General features: G+C 41.8%; 1 protein-coding gene across 1 annotated transcript in view; it reads left to right on the top strand.

Annotated features, from left to right (window-relative positions):
• Nucleotides 1–26,402, top strand: part of ADAMTSL3 (ADAMTS like 3) — a 712,540-nt gene that overhangs the window by 422,020 nt on the left and 264,118 nt on the right. Inside the window, exon 6 of the mRNA XM_077470182.1 lies at nt 1,356–1,592. Coding sequence (XP_077326308.1) covers nt 1,356–1,592 — 237 coding nt within the window. The remainder of the gene's footprint in view (nt 1–1,355; nt 1,593–26,402) is intronic.

Genomic DNA, 26,402 nt, shown 5'->3' with positions numbered 1-26,402 from the left:
AGCGGAACCCTTAGCAACTTGTTAAAAAATAATGTTCTTTAGCAAGGAACATACATTCCACATTTATAATCATGCCTCCAAAATGAGTTTGTGCTGTAAATTGCCACCAGCATTGTTCTTCTTGCTGGAGGCTGCCATTTTGCTGAAGCCCAGAGCCTCTGAACAGCAGTAAATCAGTAAAGCAGTAAATCATATAGATAAACCCATCGATTTAACAGTTTCAAAATACTGGTACATTCCTGGAATGTTGGGGTTGCTAACTGTCACATTTGCTTGTGTCCTCAGCCAAACTGTCAAACCATCAAATGGCTGGTGTCGTAACTGATCATGTATGCAGCTCCATGGCAGTTGCAGTTCAAACAGAAGCAGCTTTCTTGACTGTAAAGCAGTGATCATCAAGGGCCCACTAACAGGCCAGGTTTTATGTATTACCTTGGGGAGATGCAGACTAGAATACTGCAATCACTGAGCAGCAAATGATATTACCTGTGATGTATTTCAGTTATCTTGCAAACCTGGCCTGTTAGTTGGCCCTGAGGACAGGGTTGATGACCAATGCTGTAAAGCAGGGATATGCAATTACTGGACCTCCAGCTGTTGCAGAACTACAAGTCCCATGAGGCATAGCAAGACTGACAGCCTCAAGCATGACACCCAGAGGCAGAGGCATGATGGGACTTGTAGTTTTGCAACAGCTGGAGGTCCGCTAATTGCATATCCCTGCTGTAAAGGATAGGAGGATTTCATTTTGCTTTAAGGCTGGGTTCACACCGCTGCGGGGGGAGAACCGGATGTGATTCGCACAGCAAATCACATCCGATCTCCGTAGCGCTGCGAGTTCAGCCATACAGATAGTATGGCTGAACTCGCAGCGGTCCCGCAGCAAACTCGCACGGGACCCTTTTTTGGGTCCGCAACGGAATCGGATCGCATGGGGGTTCACACCATGCGATCCGATTCCTGTGCGAGTCGGAAGATCGCACTGCGATATGCCGACGGATCTGGGGGTGTCATTAACATAACATTGACACCCCCAGCCGTCCGCATAGGGCAGTGTGAACTGCCGGCGGGAGGTGTGCGATGCGGGAAAACGCCGCGGATTCGCGGCGTTCCCGCATCGCAGCAATGTGAACCTAGCCTAAAGCTGTCAGCAGATCGGTCTCTACAAATCCAGAACAGTGCCTAAAAATGTTTAGAAATAGAGAGCAATTGAGCATGTGCAGAGTGTATTACTGGATTTTAAACAATACAGGCACTTATTTTTAATGTTTTATGCTATATCTGCAAAAGGGTCCAGCCTGAAGTTATCTAGCAGAACTTCATTTTCTGACTAAAGTTCCACTTTTATTTTGCAGGACTGTCCTTCTGATGTTGGAGACTTCAGAGCCCAGCAGTGTTCCGCACACAATGATGTAAAGTACCAGGGGCAGTATTATGAATGGCAGCCAGTATATAATGATGCCACAGCTCCCTGTGCTCTGAAGTGTCAAGCGGTGGGGAAAAACCTAGTTGTCGAACTTGCTCCAAAAGTTCTAGATGGTACACGGTGTAACACAGACTCTCCAGATATGTGCATCAGCGGTATTTGCCAGGTACGGTTTTAATTTGTAGAAGACAGGATTGTGTGCATCCAGCCAAGTTATTCTTGCAGCAACGTTCACAGATTACATTCTATTTGTATTATTTATTTATTACAAATACTTATATAGCGCTGTTAATTTACACAGTGAATCACATATATATTGTACATTCAAATCAGTCCCTGCCCTCCAGGAGCTTACAATCCAGTGGCGGGTTGGATCACGGATGGCACAGAAGTCGGCCTGCACTTAACCCCATCTTGCGGGAAGCACTCTGGGCAGCGGCTTCTCTCCGGGCTGCGGGTGGCTGCTGTCTTGGATCCCCAGCGTCTCCTCCCTCGTGGCGGCCAATCTAATCGGATCTCCTTTTGCCCAATCGTGTGATGGGCCTCATGACTCGCTTGTTGATTGCCAGGGAGGAGAATCAGTGTTACAATAGTGAATATTCTTTCGCTATTGTCACACAACTGCTCTGCACCCCGAGCCCAGCCTTTTATGAAGTCTATTAGAGCCCCTAGCTCTAATCATGTGCTTCAACCCCCCCCCCCCCTCACTCTGGAATCCATGCATCCATCCATGCCTAATGGACTGGTCACCCCTGTTACAATCTGAGGTCCCTAACTCACATTCATACATATACTAGGGCCAATTTAGACAGGAGCCAATTAACCTACCAGCATGTCTTTGGAGAGAACTTCAGGCAGATAGTGCCATAGTTGAGATTTAAACCCTAGTGCTGCTAGTGCTGCTAGGCGGAAAAACTAACAACTAAAGGCTGGTACACACTTTGAGAAAATCGGATAAACACAGCAAATTGGAAACGAGGAAGAAAAAATTTAAGAAAATTCTCGTACAACAAAGGCTTTTTTTTGTTGTTTATTTTTTTCCGATCATGCACATTCTTTCGTTTCTGATTTTTCTCGTATGAATATCGTATAAAGACAGTACACATTAAGCGAAAACCGTCTGTTTTGTTCATGTGTGCAAAAAATTTTGGAGTTTGCCCCTTTCGTAAATTTTCATTTGCAAAGTCTGAATCGGATGTCGAACGTTGTGTACAAACTATACAAAAATCAAATGATCGTGCCTCGTACAGAATTTTTCTTTTGATTTTCTCATGGTGTGTACCCTCTTTAGTCTTTGTGCTTCCCATACATATAAGCCCGCACCTTGGATTGGTTACTGCACCTCATGTTTAATATATGAAGTTGTCATGGCTCAATGTACCTCAGGAAGTGCATATAAACTGTGCAAATGACGGCTACAGCATGGTTGGCCAGTTCTGGGAGGGCATCATATGACGTCATACCTTGATTGTGCCCCCCGGTGTGCCCGCTGTGGCGGGCACTCAGTTCGCTCTGTGATCGCAGTGTCCTTCAAACATAGCTGATCACAAATACGGGTAAAGAGCCAATCACAGTGTCTCTTTACCACATGATTAGCTGAAGTTAATCACAGCTGATCACGATGTAAACACACTTGCCAGTTATTGGCATTCCTTTCCTCATGCTGTCCCAACTTGAAAAGAGGAAAGGACGGTAACCAGCTAGTGTGAAAGGGGACATTTGCACTGATAATCAGAGCACTGATCATCAGTGCCCTGATTATCAGTATAGCCCAAACAGTGCCCATTAGTGCTGCAAATAAGTTCCAGTCAGTGCTTTCAATCAGTGCCCATCAGTGCCTCCTCACCAGTCCCTCCTATCAGTGCCACATATCAGTGTTCATCAGTGCCACCTATCAGTGCCCTTCAGTGCTGCCTATTAGTGCCAATCAGTTCTACCTATCAGTGCCCATCAGTGCTGTCTATCAGTGTCTATTAGTGCCGCATATCAGTGCAACTTCATCCGTGCCCACCAGTGCCGCCTCATCAGTGCCCATCAGTGCAGCATATCAGTGCCCATCAGTGTTGCTTATCAGTTCCCATCAGTGCCACCTCATAAGTGCCCGTCATTGCAGTCTATCAGTGCCCATCAGTGCTGCCTATTAGCGTGCATCAGTACAGCCTCATTAACGCACATCAATGAGGGAGAAAAACGATCTGTTTGCAAAATTTTATAACCGAAATTAAGAAAAACTTTTTTTTCTTTTTCACATTTTTTTGTTTTGTTTGTTTAGCAAAAAAAAAAAAAACAGTGGTAATTAAATACTACCAAAATAAAATTATACTTGTGTGGGAAAAAACATGATAAAAATTTCCTAAGAGCGTAGTGTTGCATGACCACGCAATTGTCATTCAAAGTGTGACAGCACTGAAAGCTGAAAATTGGCCTGGGCAGGAAGGGGGTAAAAGTGCCTGGTTGGCAAGTGGTTAAATGTCAACGAGAATGGACTTCTTTGTTCATCTTTGAGAACTGTCGACTCTTTTGTGTATTCCTCAGATACAGAAGCAAAGCCCCACGAGTACTTCCAGTGGCACAGTGGCTTAGATGAAAATGTGAAAATGCCTATGCTTCACCTTTTCATATAGTTAGCTACCCATAAAATGTCGCTAATTTATATTCGCTTGCTTCTAACATTCCACATTAGTCTGATTGATGTTTTTCTTTTACTCCAAGCATCAAATGTAAAGTGTGAACTGTTTAATGCATCATTACTGCAGACTTATCAGTTAAAAATGAAAGCGTCAGTTACATGTACCAATGCAAACTGTAGGGAATGTGAGCATTTTTCTTTTGTACGCTTTTCTGTCATTTCTTGCCAAAAATTTTATGTACTTTACATTAGCCAAAAAAAAAAAAAAAAACCCAGAAGGGAAGGTGGTTTCCATTTCAACATTGGCGCTCGTGTCTGGTGTAACTTTGTCAGCAAATACACGAGTTTGGTGATATCAGCCAATTAAATGGACCATAAAACTGACACCGCTTGAAAAAGCAATTCTCAATCATCTCCCTGACATCAGGGCTTTTTTTTTTTCCCTCGGAGTGGAAAATATGACAGACTCTTTTTCAGCTTTAATCAGAAAACTAGGCAGTAAAATGGTGGTATATATACTGGCCAACAGAGAATGATTCGAAACTGTATAAAGAAGATCTGATTCTAGGAGATATATGAATGTTCATAAAATCTATTGGAAAAATGATATGTGATATTGCCAGCAGTCGCAATACCTTTGAATGCAAAATATAAAGGGAGTATAATTGTTTTTTATTTTATTGTTTTTCTTCATATTTAAGGCTTAAAATATACATCAGGTAAATCTTAAATATTGCATATGTATTTATTTTTTATTTTGTATAGTTTCACCTTAAACGTATGCAAAGGGTAAACCATTACATTTCGTATAGTTTCCATCTACAATGTAACACTGGTTTATACAAATAGCTATCCTTATAATCAAGAGGGGTCTGAATATGCATATTTTATGTTCAGCGTTCCAGCCAGTAGATGGAGCTCTAGGCCCCTTTTCACATGTTTATTTGTATCTGCTCTGTTTAAAGAGGAAGTAAAGACTATTTTTTATTATTTTTTTAAATGCAACCTGCAAGGCAAATGCATAATGAGCTAGTATGCATAGCATACTAGCTCATTATGATTAACTTACCTGAAAACGAAGCCCCCGAAGTGGTCCTCCTTCTTCATCTTCGCCACTGCCATGTATCCCGGAGTGATTTCCAGGTCTCGCTGCTCCGGCGCTGTGATTCGCCGGAGCCGCAATGACGTCACTCCCCTGTGCATGCGCACGGGGGCTGACACGAGCGGCATATCGCCGTGATCTGCAGCCTGCTCAGTGCGCATGTGCCATAGACAGCGGTGCCTGTCTTTTTGTAAATATCTCCTAAACCGTATAGGTTTAGGAGCTATTTCTTGGACCTACAGGTAAACCTTAATCTAGGCTTACCTGTAGGTCAAAGTGGTTTGTAAGGGTTTACAACCACTTTAAAAAGCCAGCTGTTTACAGAGTTTTAAAGTTTAAAGTAGAAGTCCAGCCTAACACTAAAATCCCTGCATCTATAGACATCCACGATCTAACACTAACCTATCTAGCCCTGTAAAGAAGAAATCAGTATACATATCTTTTTTGATGTCGCTCCGGTCTGGTCTCCAGCAGCAGAAGCTCTGCAGAGGGCACAGCTGTAAAATGAATGGGGAGTGACGTCAACCATAGACTTACTATGGGGCTTCCGTTGTGGGCTGCATCCTCTGCACCTGCTTCCACAGTGTGGGGGATCAGTGTGGGATTGGGTCGGGTTGGCTTCAGAAATGGTATGTTTACAGATTTTTTTTTTTCTTTACAGGGCTAGATAGGATAGTGTTATAAAATTGTGCTTAATCATTATGATTAAGCACAATGTTTGTGTGAAATGCGTCAACTAGCAGCAGACTGTTTGTGTCCTGATTGTGTCACTCTATTTTGGAGATCATACAATAAATGGTGGAGGGAGGACTTGCCATGGTGTGCAGTCATTTTGCAAGAAAAAGCCCAGCATTCAAAAACTCCCAATAAATAATATAAATAATAAAAACATCTTTGCCATTCGCTTCCCTCCAACCACTTTGCATATTATTTTATATATACTGTGATTCTGTACTTGCCAAATATGCTGCAGAAATCTCCCTCCACTGAGTCTGGCTGCAACTATTTTAACTGTGGGCAGCTGAAGCTGCTGCCTGTTCACTTTTACACAGACACACAGAGAAAGCACACCTCCTGCTCTGCAGCCCTGCAGCTCTCATTGGCCCTCGTCGCTCTGATGACTCATCCCCAGAGGCGGACTGACCATTTGGCTACTCGGGCACTGCCCAGGGGGCCCCAGGCCACTAGGGGGCCCCATCAGGGTTGACAGCCTCAGTAAAACCAGAGACAGTATGTAAAAATCTGTGTTTTTTTTTACATCTGTGTCTGAAATGTCCCTTACCGACATCCTTTTGGTCTAAAAATCCTGAGATTATAGCTGTCCCAACTCTCCAGTACCTTCTCAGCCAATAGAAACATGTCTGTATACTGTGTATACTGTGTGATTGTATAATGCGTGTGTGTATACTGTGTGGCCCCATAATCTCTGATTGCCTGGGGGGGCCCATAATCTCCTATTGCCGGGGGGCCCCATAAGTTGTCAGTCCGCCCCTGCTCATCCCCCTTCCTTCCTGGCAAACTCTAACCAGAGGACGAGAGCTGTGCATGATGGCATAAGCCTAGGGGCTAATGACCAGACAAGAACAGGAAGTGGGCTGTATAAGGTATTTACTGGCCAAAAAAATATAAAAAGTTAAAACAACAAGAGCAGAAAACTTAACTTAATAGATGGAAAGTTGAAAAAATAACTGAAGGTCTGCTTTAAGTTTGTGTACATTATAACCTTGTAATCAAATGTTTTTATCTAACATTTATCTCATCTATTTGTTTGAAAAAAAACATCCTGGAAAAAGTTGTTATTTGGTCATATAGTTTAGAGCAGGGGTGCCCAACCTTTTGAAGAGTAAGGGCCACTTAAGCGACTTGGTAACCAGTTGTGGGCCGCAATGAGCAGAGTGGGTGGACAACAGGTCTGTGTACACTCCGCATATGCAGACCAGACACAGACGCAGCCCACTCAACTCTATGGGCCCTCTGATTCTTCCAGATGGAAGGGATCGGATTAAAGGTATGCAGGCGTAAACGGACAAAAGTCTGTTTACATTTGCCGCTCCTTACAGATGAATAGAAGGTCTGATTGGGTTGGAACGATCATGTCTAAGGCTGCTTTCACACTTATGTGCTGTGGCCTACCCAGGGCAGTACACCTCTGGCTTTCCTGTGGGTTAGCTGCACTTTGACATAGAATTCTATTATATCCTGCAGGTGTTGTGCACTTTGTGAAAACGCACCAAACCCATAGGTAATAACAGAGGTCTATGGTTCAGTGAAGTTTGAAAGCAGCCTGTTAACCACTGCAGAACAGATATGCCCATATATACACTGTGATTATAGAATTAAACATAACTTTAATAATAGTCTTCAATTTGGGTATCTCCAGCTTTTGCTGTTCAAGGCAGAGTGCATTTGGTATGACTCCGCCTGTGACAGGAGGTGGCGCTATACAGGAAGCATCGTCTTATGTGGCACTGCTACGCAACTGCTGGCTTCATCTACCATCGGCTTCATTCACAACACTGCTGTTCTGGGATGCCGGGTTGGGAATCCGTGATCTGGGCTTGCCAACCAGCCATCCCAGAGCAGGAAGTCACGGGCCACATCAGAGGGCTCCGCGGGCCACATGTGGCCCCCAGGCCACTGGTTGGGCACCCCTGGTTTAGAGTGACTGCCATTTTTAGAAGGTATATTTCATACCCAATAGCATGCCCCCTAAAGAAAGGGGTTCCACATGTTCCATGTTTTGTGGAAGCTAAAATAATTATTTTACATGCTACACTATCAAACACAAATTTCCAATACTGACAGCTTTTCTACAAGAAAATAGGATTTTATTTGCAGGAGTAATCTATTTTATGGTAACCCATGAGTGCACACATCTCCATGTTCTGGATGTGCAACAGATGGACAAGCTTCTTCCTGGAATTTATTAGGCAAAAAGAAAAGTGCCCTGCTTTCCTGCAAAAAAAAGGGATTTTAAAGGGTGGCCCTCCTGTGCGAAATCACGTACCTGTATATAAGCACAATGTAATCGTGTGAAACGCATCTACTTGATGCACTTGCTACTGTCCTGTGTTATGTGACTCTTTGCTTTTACGGTATGGAAGTAAAATAAAAGGACTTTTCGTACTTCGGTGTGTAGACACTCCTTCTTCCATATACTTAGCATGGCAGGTGAGCCGTAGCTTGCACCCATGGGAGGAATCCTTATTCCAGTTCACCTGGATCCACCCTCCTGGAGCGGTGTTTACTTGTCTCCATTGTCGTGATTTTGTGCACAGGGTCTGAGGCCTATGAGCCGCCAGCGACCAGCTTCCACTGTGATTGGACACAGCAGAAGCCAATCAGCGACGTGATGTCCGCTGGGACCTGCCGATAGTTCTAAGGAGAGGCAGAACGGCGGTCTGTCTATGTAAACAAGGCAGGCCGCCATTCTGCCAGAGAAGAAAATGGACATCTTGTGATTTTGTTTGTTTACAGATCTCTGTTTTCCCCTAGTCGAAGCACCCCCCACACAGTTAGAAAGCACCCCCTAGGGGACACCTTTAACCCTTTGCTCACCCCTGATGTTAACCCCTTCCCTGCCAGTGTCATTTGTACAGTGGCAGTGCATTTTGTTTTAGCATTGATCACTGTATTGGTGTCACTGGTCCCCAAAAAGTGTCACTTGGTGTCAGATTTGTCTGCCAGATTTGTTGCAGCCCCTCTAAAAATCGCTGATCGCTGCCATTACTAGTAAAAAAATAAATAAAAATTCCATAAAAATATCCCATAGTTTGTAGACGCTATGGGGGTTATTTACTAAAGGAAAATCCACTTTGCACTGCAAGTGCACTTGGAAGTAAAGTCGTTGTAGATCCGAGGGGGACATGCAAAGAAAATAAGAAAACAGCATTTTAGCTTGCACATGATTGGATGATAAAATCAGCAGAGCTTCCCCTCATTTCAGATCTACCGCTTAGATTTAGAACGACTGCACTTGAAAGTGCACTTGCAGTGCAAAGTGGATTTGCCTTTTGTAAATAACCCCCTATAACTTTTGCTCAAACCAATCAATATACGCATATTGGGATTTTATTTTTTACCAGCGACACATAGCAGAATACATATTAGCCTAAATTGATGATTAAATTAAATTTTTTACATTTTTTTATTGGATATGTTTTATAGCAGAATGTAAAAAATTGTGTTTTTTTTTCTTCAAAACTGTCAGTTTTTTTTTTTTTGTTTAAAGTGCACAAAATAAAAAAAACGCAGAGGTGATCAAATACCACCAAAATAAATCTCTATTTGTGGGGGAAAAAAGACATCAATTTTATTTGGGTACAACGTCGCACGACTGCGCAATTGTCAGTTAAAGCAACGCAGTGCTGTATCGTAAAAAATGGCCTGCTCATGAATGGGGGCTGAAGTGGTTAAACAAGCTAGAAAGTATTTTATTTAGTAGCAATGACATCAACAATTTTAGGAAAGCATACTGAAATTAAAAAAAAAAAATGTTTATTATTCCAATTGATGCCGTTTGGCTTTTATGGTCAAGTAAGATCTTTGGGTAGAATGCACCAGTTGAAGCAGTAAAGCACATTTTTATTTAGCATTATGGTCGCTTGAACAGTAAAGATGTATACGTCTATTGGCCAGTAAACCATTTTTCTATTACACCATTCTGTTTGTATAAATTTGGCTAAATGGAAAACCTAATGGATTATCCTCACTTCCAAACGTGTAAACATTACTTTAGCTTTTGACATTTTCCATAAAAGCTTTTTTATTATGAAATGCTTTTTTGGTATTGTGTGTTTCGATAGCTAACTTTTAACTGAATTCAAATTCTTTGTTTTTATTCCTACTGTACTCAGCAAAGGCTAAAATTTGGTCAGCTACTGGTGTCATTATTAATGCAAAAATGTGAATATGCCCAGAGGGGCATGAGAGGTGGATTCCAGATTATGGGGTTGATTCAGGTGAAGTGTAGCAACTGTAAAGTTTTTTTTTTTGCTTGACAACTGAATTTGATATTTTAGATTAACCACTTGCTTACTGGGCACTTAAACCCCCCTCCTGTCCAGATCAATTTTCATCTTTCAGCGCTGATGCACTTTGAAGGGCAATTGAAATTTTTATCATTTTTTCCCACAAATAGAACTTTCTTTTGGTGGTATTTGATCACCTTTTTATCATTTTTATAATTCTATGTTTTCTCCTTCATTGATGTATGCTGATGTGGCGGCACTAATGGGCACCTATACATGGCAGTGATGGGAACTGATGGGTGGCAAAAATAGGCACTGATTGCCACTGGTTGGTTACAGTAGTGGCAATCAAAATCAGTTATTAAGTTCTGTGGCAGTAACTCTGTCCTCAGATCCCATGTTCTGTTTATGACGGGTTTGCGTACATTTTGATTTAGGATTTATAAAGTAGTCCGCTATGAATCTCCTTCTTGTAAGAGAAAATCATTTTAACAAATAAAATTATATCAGTAAAGTGCTGATGCTATAGCGGAAGTCAAAGTGGATGATTTAGAAGGAGAATGTACTAAAGGATTCGAGAATAGTCACTTAATTTAGTGAAAAAGATTACGATCTTTCACTTTGAAATCTCAATTATTAAAACAAACAAAAAAAACATTTATTTTGCTTCCGCATAATTGGAAAATTGAATGCAGGTTCCTTTAATTCACTCAAATGAGTGAACAATAACTTTGGAAAAAATCCATGCTACCCGTCTTTTTAATCACGTTTATAAGGTCCACTAAGTTTAAAGTGTTCCTAATCCAACAACAGTAAAATCAGTCTGTATATGCAGTAAAGCATGTTTGTTATACTCACTGTGGAACCTAAGGGGTTAATCCTCTGCATTGTGTAAAAAGGCTCTTTGATCCTGTCTTCTCTGCTCTTCCCCTTCTTTTACTGTCCCCAAACTATCTCTGGATAGTACAGAGGCTACAGACAAGCTGCACATGCTCAGTGTGGTGTGTTTTACTATAAAGTTTTTTTTTCTTGTGAGAGTACATGTGATCTGCACAGGGCCAATCAGCTTTGTCCAGACAGAGTCAAGGGTCCTGCATCCTCATAGGATAATCATGGGAGAATGAAAACTCCTACAAGCTTTAACCAGACACTGATAGGAATCACAAGACTGCTCTAACTGCTGTTGAGAAAAGGTATTTAGCAGTTTATATTTACTAAAACGATTGCATTTCCATACTTTGTGTATTGTGGGAAACCAGATATAGTGATTGCAGGGTCCTGGGTTTAATAACACTTTAACTTTATGTTCTACTTGTCTAACTTACTCCTATCTATGTCTCTCTCTCTCTCTCTCTAAATATACATATATATATATATATATATATATATATATATATATATATATATATAAGAGGGAGAGAGAGGGAGAGGGAGAGGGAGAGGGAGAGAGGGAGAGAGGACATAGTAGAACATAAAGTTAAAGTGTTACTAAATCCAGGAGCCTGCATTCGCTATATCTGGTCTCCCACAGTACACAGAACAGGGAAATGCAATAATTTTAGTAAATATAAACTGCTAAATAACTTTTCTCGTCAGCAGTTAGAGCAGTCTTGTGACTTCTATCAGGACCCTGCAATCACTATATCTGCTATATCTGGTCTCCCACAGTACACAATATATATATATATATATATATATATATATATATATATAAAATCTGTCATCTTAGTGCCTTACAGATCCTTATACTGTTACCCTTAATGTAATTCTGTTCATTTTACAAAATAGGAATAAATAGTTTTCATAAGTACTGAATCTAATTGTATTGTATTTTATCTTTTGAACCCAGTGGCTGCAAACAAACACCCCACCCCCCCGGCTGGTCCCCCCCCCCCACCGCCGTCACTCAGTCGATCGGCAAACCCCGCACTTACCCCATCAAGGCCACAGACCTGCGTCTCCTCCTGGGTGTCTCCTCTGTATCTCCTACTCAGCATCTATTCCTCAACGGTTTTTCCCTGCGTCTCCTCCTTAGTGCCCAATATGGTCGCTTCTCCTCTTGGCCAATCGGGTCCCAGGACCCGCTTCCTGAATGGCCTGGGAGGAGAATTAGGAAGACAATAGCCAATATTAATTCTCTATTGTCACACAACTGGGTGGGCTCAGGGCGCTGTGCTCTGTGCCCCGAGCTCACCCTTTTTTTAAGCCAATTAGAGTCTCATGCACATGCTTAAAAAAAAAACAACAAAAAAAACATTGAAATCCATGTGTCCGGTGCCCTTCATGTAGATTAGGGACGGGCACATAGATTAGGGAGACGGCGCCCCTGCGTCCCTAATGGAGCAGCCACTACTGCTGCCTGGGAGTCATTTTATCTTCTTCTTCCAGACTGTTTTACTTAAGGATATTAAAGATTGTCAGATGATAATTTTAAAGAAAATATTACTGAGAAAAAAAATCGTGAAAGATTTTTTTTATTCTATAAAATGAGAAAACTGATCAAGCGTATGAATACTTTTGCAAGAATATTTATATGCTGTATTAAATTAATCCCAGTGAGATCAAACAGCCCAGGACTTTGTTTTATTATTAAGGTCAAGGAGAGGCAAGGATATCTTGTAGTAGATTAACTTCTGAGAAAAGTGCAGTTCATTGGTTACAGTAACTAATATTGTGGATATAGTAATACAGAAGCACTTCATTCTATATTACACATGCTTCTGTTGGCTGCTGACATACATTTGTCAGGCTTCAGATAAGGATAATGGTTTTATACACTTTCTTAGCTGCAGATCTGAGAACCTCATAGAGCAGTGGAAGTGGAGCTGAGCTTTTTGTAGCAGATAACAAATAACTATTGAATCCCAGCTTAGCACATGAACGATGACATGTCATTGGCGTGAACTACAAATGGTTTGGCAGGTGTTTTGACTCATGCAGTAAGTCATCTAAACAAACATGTCATCCTGTTAATGTGGACTACTTTCCTTTGCTGTCTTGAAGCACCAAATCATTTTTGGGAAACAATCTTGGAGAAGTGATATCATCAAATGAAATAGCTGTTTTGTGATTACTGCTGCTATCATCTAGTTGGCAGTTTTTAGAAGGGTTAGATTGTGGAGTTGTTTCTCTAACATCTCAAAATGACATATGATTGAAATGGTTCTAATTTATAAATAGGTGTGATTGTATGAGTGTGGTTAGACCCTTGTATAATAGGTTCCTTCTGGGACAAGGTCTAATGTGACTTATTCTTAAAATTTGAAACATACTTCCTAATATTAGAGTTATTTGGATGGGAAAACAAATATTGCTCAGCTTTTAATCTCCATACAAATATTATATCACATGTCGAAGAACTTGTTCATTACAACCCAAGTATCGGGAGCATAATTATTTTCATCTGCTCATCTATTCATTTTTGAGGCCTTCATCTTTTGGGCTTGCCTGTGGCTTCCCTCTGTGTGAAGACAGGAATCCCAGGGAAATTGATGCCAACCCTCTTTGTAATTCAGAGACATCCGATAGTGGCTGCTGTACCTGGAACATGTGTTCTTTTAGCTGGAGCTCCCATAATCAAAGGCTGGAATTGCTATTGACTATAGTCTGCTTCTTTTTTTTTAATAACACATAGAAGAGGTGTTTATTTCAATCAGAGGAGTAGCTGGAAGCTTGTGGGCCCCAATGCAAAAGTTAACCTACTCCCCCCCCTACTATCTCCCACCACTTCCACAAGGTGCCAAGATACTCCCACCATGGGCCAAGATACTCCAAGTGGCTCACCAAGCGTGCCAAGTTACCCCAAGTACATTAGGTGGGTGACTTCCAGATTAACATACAAACACATTACTTTCACCCGGCAACTCAGAGTGTGTCCTGCCTGCCGCCACCTTGTGTGCACATGCATGATTGAGCAGGGTTGAGCAGAGCTAAGCAGAGTAGGGAGGGAGGAGCTCTACTGGGCTGGGTGGGGGGCTGAGCAAAGAGTGCTGAGCTGGGGGAAAAGGCTTGCTCTGTCACTCTGTGTAGGTGAAACCGGAAACTCAGGGGACCCAGGACGAAGAGGTTGGAATCTACCTGAACAACAAGAAAGAGATCAAAGATCACTGGGATTTTAAAGAAATTAACTAGCAAGGCTTAGGAGGCAATGAACTTAGCCTAACTTAAAAGTGTACAGTGGATATTGTGTGGACAGTGTCAGTAGGGCAGTGGACAGTGTCAGTAGGGCAGTGGATGGTGTCAGAGAAGTGGTTGGTGTCAGTAGGGCAGTGGATGGTGTCAGTAGGGCAGGGGTTGGGGTCAGTAGAGCAGTGGATGGTGTCAATCAGTAGAGCAGCGGATGGTGTCAGTAGAGCAGAGGTTGGTGTTAGTAGGGCAGTGGTGTAGGTGGTGTTTTTTTTTTGGATTATTATTGTTTTATTTTCTATTATGTATTTATTTTTTTTACAATTTTTTTTACAATTTTTTTAAGCAGTTTTTGTTGAGGTATTGTTGAAATATCAGGGGTCTAAACAGAATTCAGCCTCAGCTGCACAGAAAAAATGAACAGAAATAGGTCTGTACAGAGCTTCCTGTTCATTCACAATCTCAACCATAGTAAACACAATTTACTATGCAAGAATTGACTATACTTCAGTTATGAATGAACATAATGAGTGATTGGTTCCGATCACTCACTGTGTTCAATCAGAAAAGGAAGGAGCCAGTAAATATGACATGTTTACAGGCCCTTTCCCCCACTCTCCATCTTCAAATGATCCCCCACTGCAGCAGGTGGGAAAGGAGAAAAGGGGAAGCCAGTAACACTGCGAGCAGGGGACCAAGGGAGCAGGGGAACCTGGACAGGAGGGGCAGAAAGTATGGCATTGATTGTGGGCTGGTGACGGGTAGATCACAACTGTGTGACGGGAGTCACTTTGTACAGGGGGGCTTGTGGAACACAGCTTACCTTAGAAAGCTCTGGAAACTCCTTGTCCAGCTCCCCCAGCCTCTCCTATGTGAAAGTTACCCTGTGTCTATTAGGGGCACAGGGTGATTGAGAACCCTAGTTGGGTCTAATCTAACCAGATTCCCAGTACAACCACACTGGACTCAGCATTTCCTTTTACGCCTGTTATCCCAGGTTCTATATGTGTGGTGTGTGTTGAAAGAATGAAGGGGCTCTTTCACTTGGGACAGTAATATTTCTGAACAATTTCCCTCAAGAAATATATGAAGATGAATTAATTCCACCTTTCTAATGTCTGGAATATTGTATGAGCTTGGTCGCATAGATTGTTTACTAGATCGTTTGAGGTGTGGCTGTATCCCATTGTTCTATTGTTTCTGTCTGCCTTGGGAGCAAAGTATTATGGGATGTATATGCCTATGTGGATTGGCTTACATGTTAATGAAACCCCTGCCAGCTATTAGACGCTAGAAGGGAAGAGGGATTTCTCCAGCAGCTCCTAAAGACTGTCTACTGTTGGAAAGTTGAATATACCAGTGTGTCATGTTACTGGAGGAGGTAAAGTTTACCCCGCCCTGTGTCATTATGCAAAGAAGGGGGGATTGTCCCCTGAGTGTATATCTCTTTGTACATGTGAATAAACAGTTTTATGCTTCTCTTCACCCTACACTGATGCCTCGACAAGTGAATGGGTGGGATAAGGGACCTTGGATCTTGCTGGTACCAGGCAAAGGAAGCTTTTATGGCGGACATACTCTTCTCGAGTACGGGATCCATCGCATTGGTGGCAGCAGTGGGATCATGCTTACTGGCAGTGAACAATTCCAAACCACCATCAGGATCCAAGATTGAGATAGCAGACTTCGGTCACCCCAGTGAAGATATAAATCTGGCATCTGCTGCGGAGCACCCTTTCCGCAATCCCTAGGACTGTGTCTACAGAATCATTACCTGGAGATCAGGCAGCTGATTTGTGTGCATGTCTGGCTTGGAGCCCTCCAGGTTGCTGATACACATCAGGGCAAGTGCTTTCCAACCCCAGTGCAATGGGCCAGTGACCAATAGGCATTGCGGGTGCCATTCCTGGGAGAGTGGCCCCAGGAGCAATGTGTGCCTGAGTTGGATAGGCTGGTCCAGCAGGAGATAGAGCTGGACAATCGATATCGGGCTCTGCAATGGTACCCAGAGCAGGAATATTTAGGGGAGACAACAGAATGCACTCTGGAAGGATATGAATTTGGTGGTCCTGGATTACTATGAGAGCCTTACAGATGATTTTGTGTTTGGCTATGAAGGGGAACCTACCTTTGAGGACTTTCGAGATAGCCATCTCAAAGCTAGAGTGCTGACAACAGGGCAGAGCTCTGCTAACCTCTGCATAGCACCAGTACCATCTTCTTCGTTCTACGGACAGGAGATGGTGAACCTCTACCCCCTTACACCAGTTCCAGAGACTGAGGATTTAATAGACTTTTCTGCTGAGGAGAAACAACCCAGTGAGCCTTCAGCAGAAGAGCTGGCTTCAGAGAATGGCGCTGTTGACCTCTGCCCACAACAATCAACTCTGCAGGAACTCCAGGGATCGGATGCAATCGGCACCTCAAAACTGCAGCATAAGCTGATATCGGTGGATGGGACTGCGGTCTACGCTGACAGCAACCCAGTTGAAGAGCTAGCAACAGGGCAGAGTGGTGCTGGCCTCTACCCTCAACTAACAGAAGATGGAATTCCTGTGGTAGTGGATGGGACTTCGGTCTCCACTGACACAACCCCAGAAAAAGGTCTGGCATTGGGACAGCAGGATGTCAGCCTTGCTCTGCAAGCACCGGGGAATTTTAATCCAGTAAAAATGGATAGGACTTCAGTCTCCACCTGTATACCCCAGGGATTCAGGGCAGTCGGCCCAGATCCCCAACAGCATGACGGAGTGAGCCCAGCCAACCCGTCTTCTCTCCAGCGGCTGAAAAGACTCCAGGGGAAAGGACCAGTCCACACTTCTCCCCAACAGTGGGTATGTTCTACGAGAGAGGCAGAGGATGGCTGGGTGAGTAATGCTCTGTTTGGGACAATGTGTTTAGGGTACTGTGTGGGTATGGGCATTGGGGGACTGGAACTACGGACTAACTTCAAAGTCATCTTATTTGGGGTCTCATTCTGTGTTAGTCTTCTGCCAAAAAGGGAGATGTGTGACAGGAGTCACTTTGGGTGGGAGGACTTGTGGAACCCAGCTTACCTTGGAGAGCTCTGAAAACTCCTTGTCCAGCTCCCCCGACCCCTCCTATGTGTAAGTCTATTGGGGACACAGGGTGACGGGGAACCCCAGTCGGTTCTGATCTAACCAGTCTCCCAGTACTGGCCACCTTGAGAAGAATGTGGAGAAAAAGAAAAATAAAGGATGGAAAGAAAAGAAGGTCTCTAATTTAAGAAGTAGGGCCAAAGCTTTTTTTTTGGCTGTACTTCTCCTGGGGATCATAGGAGTGCATTTTGTTCTGCACTCCTGTGTGCTGTTTTCAGATGACAGCGGGACAAAGACCATTGTTGGATGACATTCCTGAGCTAGTCCAGGCTCTGTAAAGATCCAAGTTTAATGTCAGGATCCACACAGATGCCTGACTGGCAGCTGGCTTAGCCTTTCTGCGTGGCTGGGATCCGGAGCCAGATGTTCTGGCCCCCTCCTAAGCCCATTGCTCCAACGAGTGCTGGAGGAGTACAGCAGAGAGCCGGTGACTGACAGCTTTAAGCCTGGTACATACTATTAATACTACTCACGATCCAACATTAGTACAGCGATCACCCCCACTGAGTTGTTGTGATCAGTGGGCTAAATTTCTTTGTTGGATGATGTCCCTGAGCTGGTCCAGGCCCTTTAAAGATCCTGAATTTAATGTCTGGATCCACACAAATGCTTTACTTACAGTTGGCTCAGACTCACCTCCCTGCTGAGATCCTGAGCCAGCCACTCTCGCACACCCCATCACCCAGGTGCTCCAGAGGGCTAGAGCAGAGAGATGGTGACTGACAACCTTAAGCCAGGTACACACTATTGTTTTTCTCCATTCGACCTAGAAAAAAAAACTGTCAGCTCTGGTCGGAGCTGACAGTACAGAACATAACAATACAGGACAGAACAATCCGATGTTAGTACAGTGATCTCCCGAGCTGAGCTGTTGTGTTCTGACAGGGGGACACCCCCCCCCCCCCCGCAAGAACGCTCCGATCAGCACTCTTGGCCTTTGGCTGAGAGCACTGATCAGGAGTCGTTCTAATGCTGGTTTTCCAGCATGCTCATCCAACAGAAGCTGACCTAACAGCTGGCTTCTGTTGGACTGGCTGGCATACACAAGGGCTAGTTTTTATTGAACAGTCGATGATGGCTAGCATTCAGCCCATGTGTATGGGGCTTTAGAAGCATTGGACAAATGCAGCATCGGACCAAAGCTGGACCCACCTAGGTGAGTATAAATTTTTTTTTTTTTAGAATTGAGAACTTTTATTATACACATCTGTTTGTAAGTTGCCACTACTAAATGTTTCTAAAGGCCCTTTCTGTTGTCATTCTTACCATAAGAGCCGGTTCCCACTGAGGCAGCACGACTTGCAGCGCGACTGCCTCAGGTGACCTGCATCCAACTTCAGCAGCGGCTTGCAAAATTACTTCTGTATAGAAGTCAATGCAAGTTGCCTGAAGTCGCCCCAAAAGTAGTACAGGAACCTTTTTCTAAGTTGGAGCGACTTGTGTCGCTCCTATTAGAACAGTTCCATTGTACAGAATGGAGCGTGACTTGTCAGGCGGCTAAGTTGCCTGACAAGTTGCCGCAGTGTGAGGGGTTTAGGGTAAAATTTCTCTTTAACACGTCCTTTCCTACTTTCCAGAAGGGTTGGTTGATTAAAAAACAACTGTTTTCAATATGGTACAGATCTACTTTAAGTTGCTCACCCTTAATATATATATATATATATATATATATATATATATATATATATATATATATATATATATATATATATATATATAAAATAAACAGTCAGTAGAATGAATTTTAAGTTTGACTGTCACTTTATTTTCAAAAATGTTACGTTCCACAGTCCCAGGCAGTGTGAATATTATTAGGAGAAGCGTGACTTAGTGGGGGCAGAGGCCCTTCTGCTGCATAGGTTGTTCGATGTTTATGTCAGACTTGTAATGAGGGTGTTGAGAGGCGAGGCTGTAAAGATTTGCTGGAACAGGGAAACCAGACTAACATTTTGTGCTGGTGTGAGCCTGCTTTCACGTGTTCATTGGCTGCCTTCTTTGTTTCATAGTTGTTTCCTACCTTAAATATTCCAGCCTTCTGTTTCCCAACCTTGTTATGTCACATTATTCATGTCAGGCTTTTGGTTGAATGCTGTTTATTTAGAGTTTATGAAGCTTCACGAGAAAATCTTTAAAGAACATTTATTCCAGTGTCCTTTTTACAAGAACAGTAGCCTTTATGGTTGTATTTTCTCGTAGATGTCAAATTAAACTGCAGGCACAAAGGAAGTGATCTCAGTCCAACACATTCTGTTTTATACCTCTTTTTACTCTTTTACTATTTTGACCTTTTTGTGTTAGGTTCCTTTTTTTTTCTTTTCACGGTTCCAACTTTCCACTTTCTCTGTCTCGTTCTTATTCAGGTATTTGGAAAAATCAATAGCAAGAAATTATTTTGTTCTCAGGAGATCAGTCATTACAAGTTCAGTGTCAAGACATCTAGATAAACTGTTACTTTTTTTATATGAAAAGTTAGTTTAAAGTCTATGTAGCATTAATGATTACAAAGTCATGTTAAATAAAGCTGTTCCTATTCATTATTCATTTTTGAAGTATAAAATAGAAATAGAAGAATTTTCAATGTAACCTTTGTAAGACAGTCCCATTATCACTCTTGGGGGGGATCTAAAAATCAAAGGGGCTCATAGCATATTCTTGACAGGACTACCTCATGGGAAAATGTAGCTACTCTACAAAAGGCTAATTACCATACAAGTTGCCAATATAAGCTTAAAATGGTGTGAATGCACTCTGTACATTGGTGGTCCTTGTCAACACCTGATCATTGTCACTGTCCTCATTACATTTGCTGCCAATGTTTCTGACTTAATTAAATGTTCTACCGTAGTCATTGTAAACACCCCCATTAAATTGGTCATCAATGTAAATGCCCCTTTTATTACGGACTGTCGGGGAAGAAATGCCCTATTACATTGGTGGTTAGTGTGAGCAAGAATGCCTCTTACATTTGAGGTCAGAAGCAAGAAGAATGCCCCCCCCCCCTTACATCCATAGTCAATTTAACCAAGAATGTTGATAGTAATTTTGAGTCAGAATTCTACTTTTTACTAGTCGTCAGTGGGGGAATCATGCCTTCTATTACATTGGTGATCAGTGGGGGATCAACATGCCTTCTGTTATATTGGTAGTCAGTGGGACAATAATGCTTCTACTACATTGGTGGCCACTGCTCAGGGGGAGAATAATGCTTCTATTACATTGGTGGTCACTTGTCAGTGGGAGAATAATGCTTCTACTACACTGGTGGTCATTGGCCAGTGGGAGAATAAATCTCATATTATATTGGTGGTTGCCAAAAGTAGTAGGGAGCATTGTTCTCTCACTGATTGTTAGGTAAACATATATTTTTTATATGTTTTTGTTGCTGTCTATGTCCCCACTGGGGAGATTCATCCTCTCTATTTTTTATGGTGACTATTGATGGAAAATCATACTTTACAGAGAAACAGGAGTTGAGGAGTTAATCTTACCATGATGAGAACTGTTGGAAGGACTGCCACTCCCTATTATGACTCAGGAACACAAAGTGAATTGTGTATGTGATGCATGCAGCACAAAGAAGGCTGATGGGATATTAACCATTCCTCACTCTATATAAAATTAAAACACATTTGGTTTAGATATACCTTAGGGTGTCTAAAGATTTCCCCACTATTCAGTTTGGGTAGAAAGGGCAATTTCCTGTCTGAATTTTTGGACCACCAGTTCATTGCAGTCTTTAAAAGAGAAGTGTGGGAATCCAAAAAAACATCCATACTCTCTTCTATTTCTGCAGCATCAGTGTGATGCTACATCTGTCTCCTGCCATCTTTAAGACCGAGAACTGAGCAATCACATGAATGATAATCACTGAGTTCTCACTCTGCTTTGAGCAGAGAGCGGTGACTGTCAGTCACCACTCTGTGCTTTGCCCCTACAGCACTCACTGGAGTGCCGGGCTGGAAAGGGGATGGGAGTAGCTGGAACAGGCTCTCAGAGTAGATCCCAACAACATTGCTGGGATACATCCAGAGAGTGAAGGGGCTTGGTGACGTCATCTGACAGCAGGATTTAGCCCGCTGTCAGGTGATTCTGGGTCATGGGAATGCAAAAGTAAGTGCACTCTTGTGACGTAGAAGAGAAGTATGACAAAAACAGCTTTGCCCATACTTCTCTTTTAAGGTAATTGTGTATCTACTGGTTTTGGCCATAGATGGCAAAAAATGTTTGTCTAATCCATAATTGCACTAAATTAGCAAGTTGTAGATAGTTGTAAAAAGCGTAGCAGCAAATTACTTTTGTAAGAAATTTGAAACTTTGTAACTGAAATTTTTACTGAAACATATGTACTAGCAATGTAGCAGATCTTACACGTGTAGACCAGTTCCACTGCCCCCCACTATGCACCATAATTCACATCGATTACATCTCTCATAACAATGGTTTGAAAACGATGTTGGTTTTTCATTTTGTTGCAAACTCAATTTATTCAATATATGCCAGTTTATTGGTTGTTAAGTCATTGCCAGTCATTACAAAGGAAACAATGGGGGGGTTCAATAAAGCTGTTGTGCAAGTTTTCTGGCATGCATTGCTCTTGTTAATGTGTTGTGCCTAATTTAAAAAACATCTGCAACAGTTTTGGTTCTGACAGCGACTCGTACACCAAATTCAGGTAGTTTTAGTTTGCTACGCTTTCTACATTGGGACACAGCACCTGTGCCAAATTCAAAATAAAATACTCATCGTTCATATTTTGTGAAAGTGGAGCTAGACCAGCTTTTTGGCGAAGTTCTAGACAGGTACATGAATTTGGTGCACACCACACCACTTTTAGAACAAGTATGAGACACTTTTGTAAAATCTGTCTGTGACAGAGTTTATGAATTCCAGGGAACGTGATTTCCAGTTCATTGGATCTTTGTTGGATTGGAGAAAAAATGTCCTGTCTATGACCTGCTTAACCCCATAACTTATCTGGGCCCATAACTACTATTTAGACCTTTAACTTATATTGGTTTGTCTATACGTGAGGTTTAAAGTCTGTCAGGTGGACTTGTCTAGGTCCTCTTCTCAGCACAATGTCATTAGATAAACCTCAACATATTTGTAACAGGGCATCCATCCGTTTCTTGAATTGTTGCTGAGATGCCAATTGAAATTGTTTCCAGAAAGTAGTAATTAAGCACTTGGCTCCTCCATTCTGCAAGTGAAAAAAGAGCACATTCTTTTTCTTATTTACTGTGTTATTATTCGTGGCCCCCGGCCAGTACAAGCATATGGACATTTCAACCACTATTCAGCTATGGAGCCAAGTCTTCTATCTCAAAAGAGTAGTTTGCTAAATGTTTATATTTCATTACTTTCTGAAATATTTAGCTCAGTTATTAGTAGGTGTTTTGTCTTCACTTCCACTCTTCAGCAGATGATGTAAAGTCCATCGTCCCCGAGGCTAAAAGCCTTTTAATTGCTCCTATAAACATGAATATTCTCACTTCATACATCTAGAACTGTAGAGCTTCAAACCTCATTCATTGCTCTTATATTTTTTCACTCAATCAACTTAAATCTAATATTTGCTGTAGATTGCTATCTCAGCAACCCTTTAAGATAGCTGAAGTGTGTCCAGATTGTGCACTTAACAAAACACTGAGAGCCGTTAAGGTAGATGTATCACGATTTCTAAAATCTTCTATGCTTCAACTTAGAGGAGAAAGCAAAATAAACTCAATTTTGGTGACTGATGACTTTAAAAAAAAAAAAAAAAAAAAAAACTGTTGCTGATGAAACTGGTTAGCACATGTATGTAGTACAGAAATAACAAAGATATAATCAAGCTCACGAGTCGGCAAGTGCTGGTTAATTAACACATAAAGAAAAGAAGCACTGATACACTCACTAGGTTTTAATTACTACAAGCTACAATCTTAAAAATACACAGTATAAAAAAAAAAAAAAAAAAAAAAACAAGCATTCACCACCAAAAAAAAAAAAAAATTACAGATTGGTCACATAAAACACACACCAAGGTCCCTACACATTCAAACCATTTTGATGTCTATTAAAGGTAGTTTTATCAGAACCTATACAGAAGAAAAGCATCCTCTCCATGCTGTGTTATAGCATCTCAAACTAGGTGAAGTTAACAGTAGGCTTGTGCAATTCGTTTCGTAACGAATCGAAATTCGGCCGAATTTTGCATCTTTCGGACATTCGGATGCATCCGAATGTCCGAATAAAAAAAAAAACAAAGTACAACGAATACGAAAGAAATATAACGAATGAATTAGAATGAATTCGACATGATTCGAAATTATTTCAACCGCATTCGAAATTATTTCAACATGATTCGACATTATTTCAACCGCATTCGAAAATATTTTGTGACCCGACTTTAGGGCCATGTATCTCGGGGTCACTTGGTGCTAGACACTTCAAATTTGGATATGTTGTATTGCTAGTATTATTGTGTTTGCATGGGGTTTCTAGTTATAAGTGACCCCGAGATATGTGGCCCCAAAATCGGGTCGCAAAATGTTATTAGTTATTAGAGCAAAGAATGACATTTTGCGACCCGATTTTGGGGCCACATATCTCGGGGTCACTTATAGCTAGAAACCCCAAATTTGGTATGCAAACACAATAATACTAGCAATACAACATATCCAAATTTGAAGTGTCTAGCACCAAGTGACCCCGAGATACATGGCCCTAAAGTCGGATCACAAAATATTTTCGAATGCGGTTGAAATAATGTTGAATCATGTTGAAATAATTTCGAATGCATTCGAAATTATTTCAACATGATTCGACATTATTTCAACTGCATTCGAAATGATTTCAACATGATTCAACATTATTTCAACCACATTCGAAAATATTTTGTGACCCGATTTTAGGGCCATGTATCTCGGGGTCACTTGGTGCTAGACACTTCAAATTTGGATATGGTATAAAGCTAGTATTATTGTGTTTGCATACCAAATTTGGGGTTTCTAGCTATAAGTGACCCCGAGATATGTGGCCCCAAAATCGGGTCGCAAAATGTCATTCTCTGCTCTATTAGCTAATAACATTTTGCGACCCGATTTTGGGGCCACATATCTCGGGGTCACTTATAGCTAGAGACCCCAAATTTGGTATACAAACACAATAGTACTAGCACTATAACATATCCAAATTTGGAGTTTCTAGCACCAAGTGACCCCGAGATACATGGCCCTAAAGTCGGGTCACAAAATATTTTCGAATGTGGTTGAAATAATGTCGAATCATGTTGAAATCATTTCGAATCCGGTAGAAATATTTTCGAATTTCGTTGAAATATTTTCGAATGTGGCCGATTTTTCGAATTCGGTAGAAAACTTAACGAAATCCGAAAACGAATTTAAGGAAGTTAACGAATATAACTAAACGAAATTAATGAATTAACGAATTAAAACGAAACGAAACTAAACAAATTTTTCCTTTTGCACATGTCTAGTTAACAGCACCTGTGTTTGCTCCTTTTTTCTTTCTTTTTTTATTTTTCCTGCGCATTATTGGAAGTTTGAATGATCAAATGTTCACTTAAATTCCATTGTACATGTTGCTTCACACTCTAACATATCAGGCCCTATGTCTGCCATTTAACATCCAATTTGGCAGTAACCCTGATGCTTTACAAATCAGTTAGCCAGCACAGGAGGTCGCCAAGTCCCCCCCTCCAACTGCCAGTGCAATATTTCACTGGCTTGTGTTGAAAGAACTTCCTGTTTGTTCTCTCTTCTGCTCACCTATGTTGTTATGACACAGGAGTGATCTTGTCAATATAGCCAATATTGCCAGAAGTTTGTGGGCACCTGACCATCGCACCTAAATGGATATAGTTTTCCTAAACAATGAACATTATTATGTAGCCTCCCATTTGCAGCTCCTACTCTTTTTGGAATGCTTTCCGCAAAAACTTTGGTGCGTGTCTATGGGATTTTGTGCTCATTCCCCCAAAAGTGCATTCATGAGTTCAAGGACTGATATTGGATGAGAAGACCTGGCTCACAATTGGCATTCCAGCAGTACCAACAGGCAGTACCCAACAGCAGTACCAGCCCTGGAGGACAGCCAGCAGCAGCCACCAGTTATAACCACCTGGGGGACAGCAGCAACCAGCTGCAGGAATCCCGAGGAAGAAGTGAAGATCAAGGTTAGTTGAGAGGCAGATAAACTGCTGTGCATCAGTGTGAAAGCAGCCTTAGGCCCCTTTCACGCGATTGGTCCGATCAGGTCTGCCTGTCTGTTTTTCAGGCGGACCCTCCATTCACCTCTATAGAGCGGCTGAAGTAAACAGACTCATGCCTGCTTACACCCGCCTATCTGCAATCCGATCTGTTTAAAAAACAGAAGGGGATCTGTCCCCTTCTGTCTGAGCAGATCGGAGGGCCCTTAGGGTAGAGCAGGCTGCATCCGTGTCTGCTCTACATATGCAGAGTGGACACAGACCTGCCATCCACCTTCTACGCTCATTGTGGCCCATGACCGGTTACCAAGACACTAAAGTGGCCCTCGTTCCTCAAAAGGTTGGGCACCCCTGGTCTAGAACCTTGCATTAACTCTTAATGCTAACCCTGTGTCATATTCTGCTCCATTTTCACAGTGATGGGGTCAGGGTCTCGCTCTGTCAAATTTGTTAAAAGGAGAATCTTTGGAGTTTGCCTGTCTTTACATTTTTAATGCTGGTAACTACTACAGTGATAGGCGTGAACAGAAAAGTAACTACCACCCAGAGACAAAAGATACTAACATTAAACCTGTTCAAAGTATTCTGGCAAGGATCAGAAATCAAATAGCCGTGTATGGCTTTCTGTTTGACTATTTATTAATATATTTACTATTCTTTAGTGTTTAAATTGTCATAATTTAAGATGTTTTATGAAAAAGAAGCTCACATTTTGTGTGGACCCTGTAGCACAGAAAATGGTCTCAGTTACTATATTAGAATCATTAGTTATGAAGGATTTTTTTTTTATAATTCTGAAACCAGAATTCCGTTTAAATA

This window comes from Lithobates pipiens, unplaced genomic scaffold, assembly GCF_037356315.1.
Source record: "Lithobates pipiens isolate NorthernLeopardFrog02 unplaced genomic scaffold, aLitPip1_a1.2 Scaffold_8, whole genome shotgun sequence".
Lineage (NCBI taxonomy): Eukaryota > Metazoa > Chordata > Amphibia > Anura > Ranidae > Lithobates > Lithobates pipiens.
Note: the sequence above shows the minus strand (reverse complement) of the source record. Positions and strands in the feature narration are given on the sequence as shown.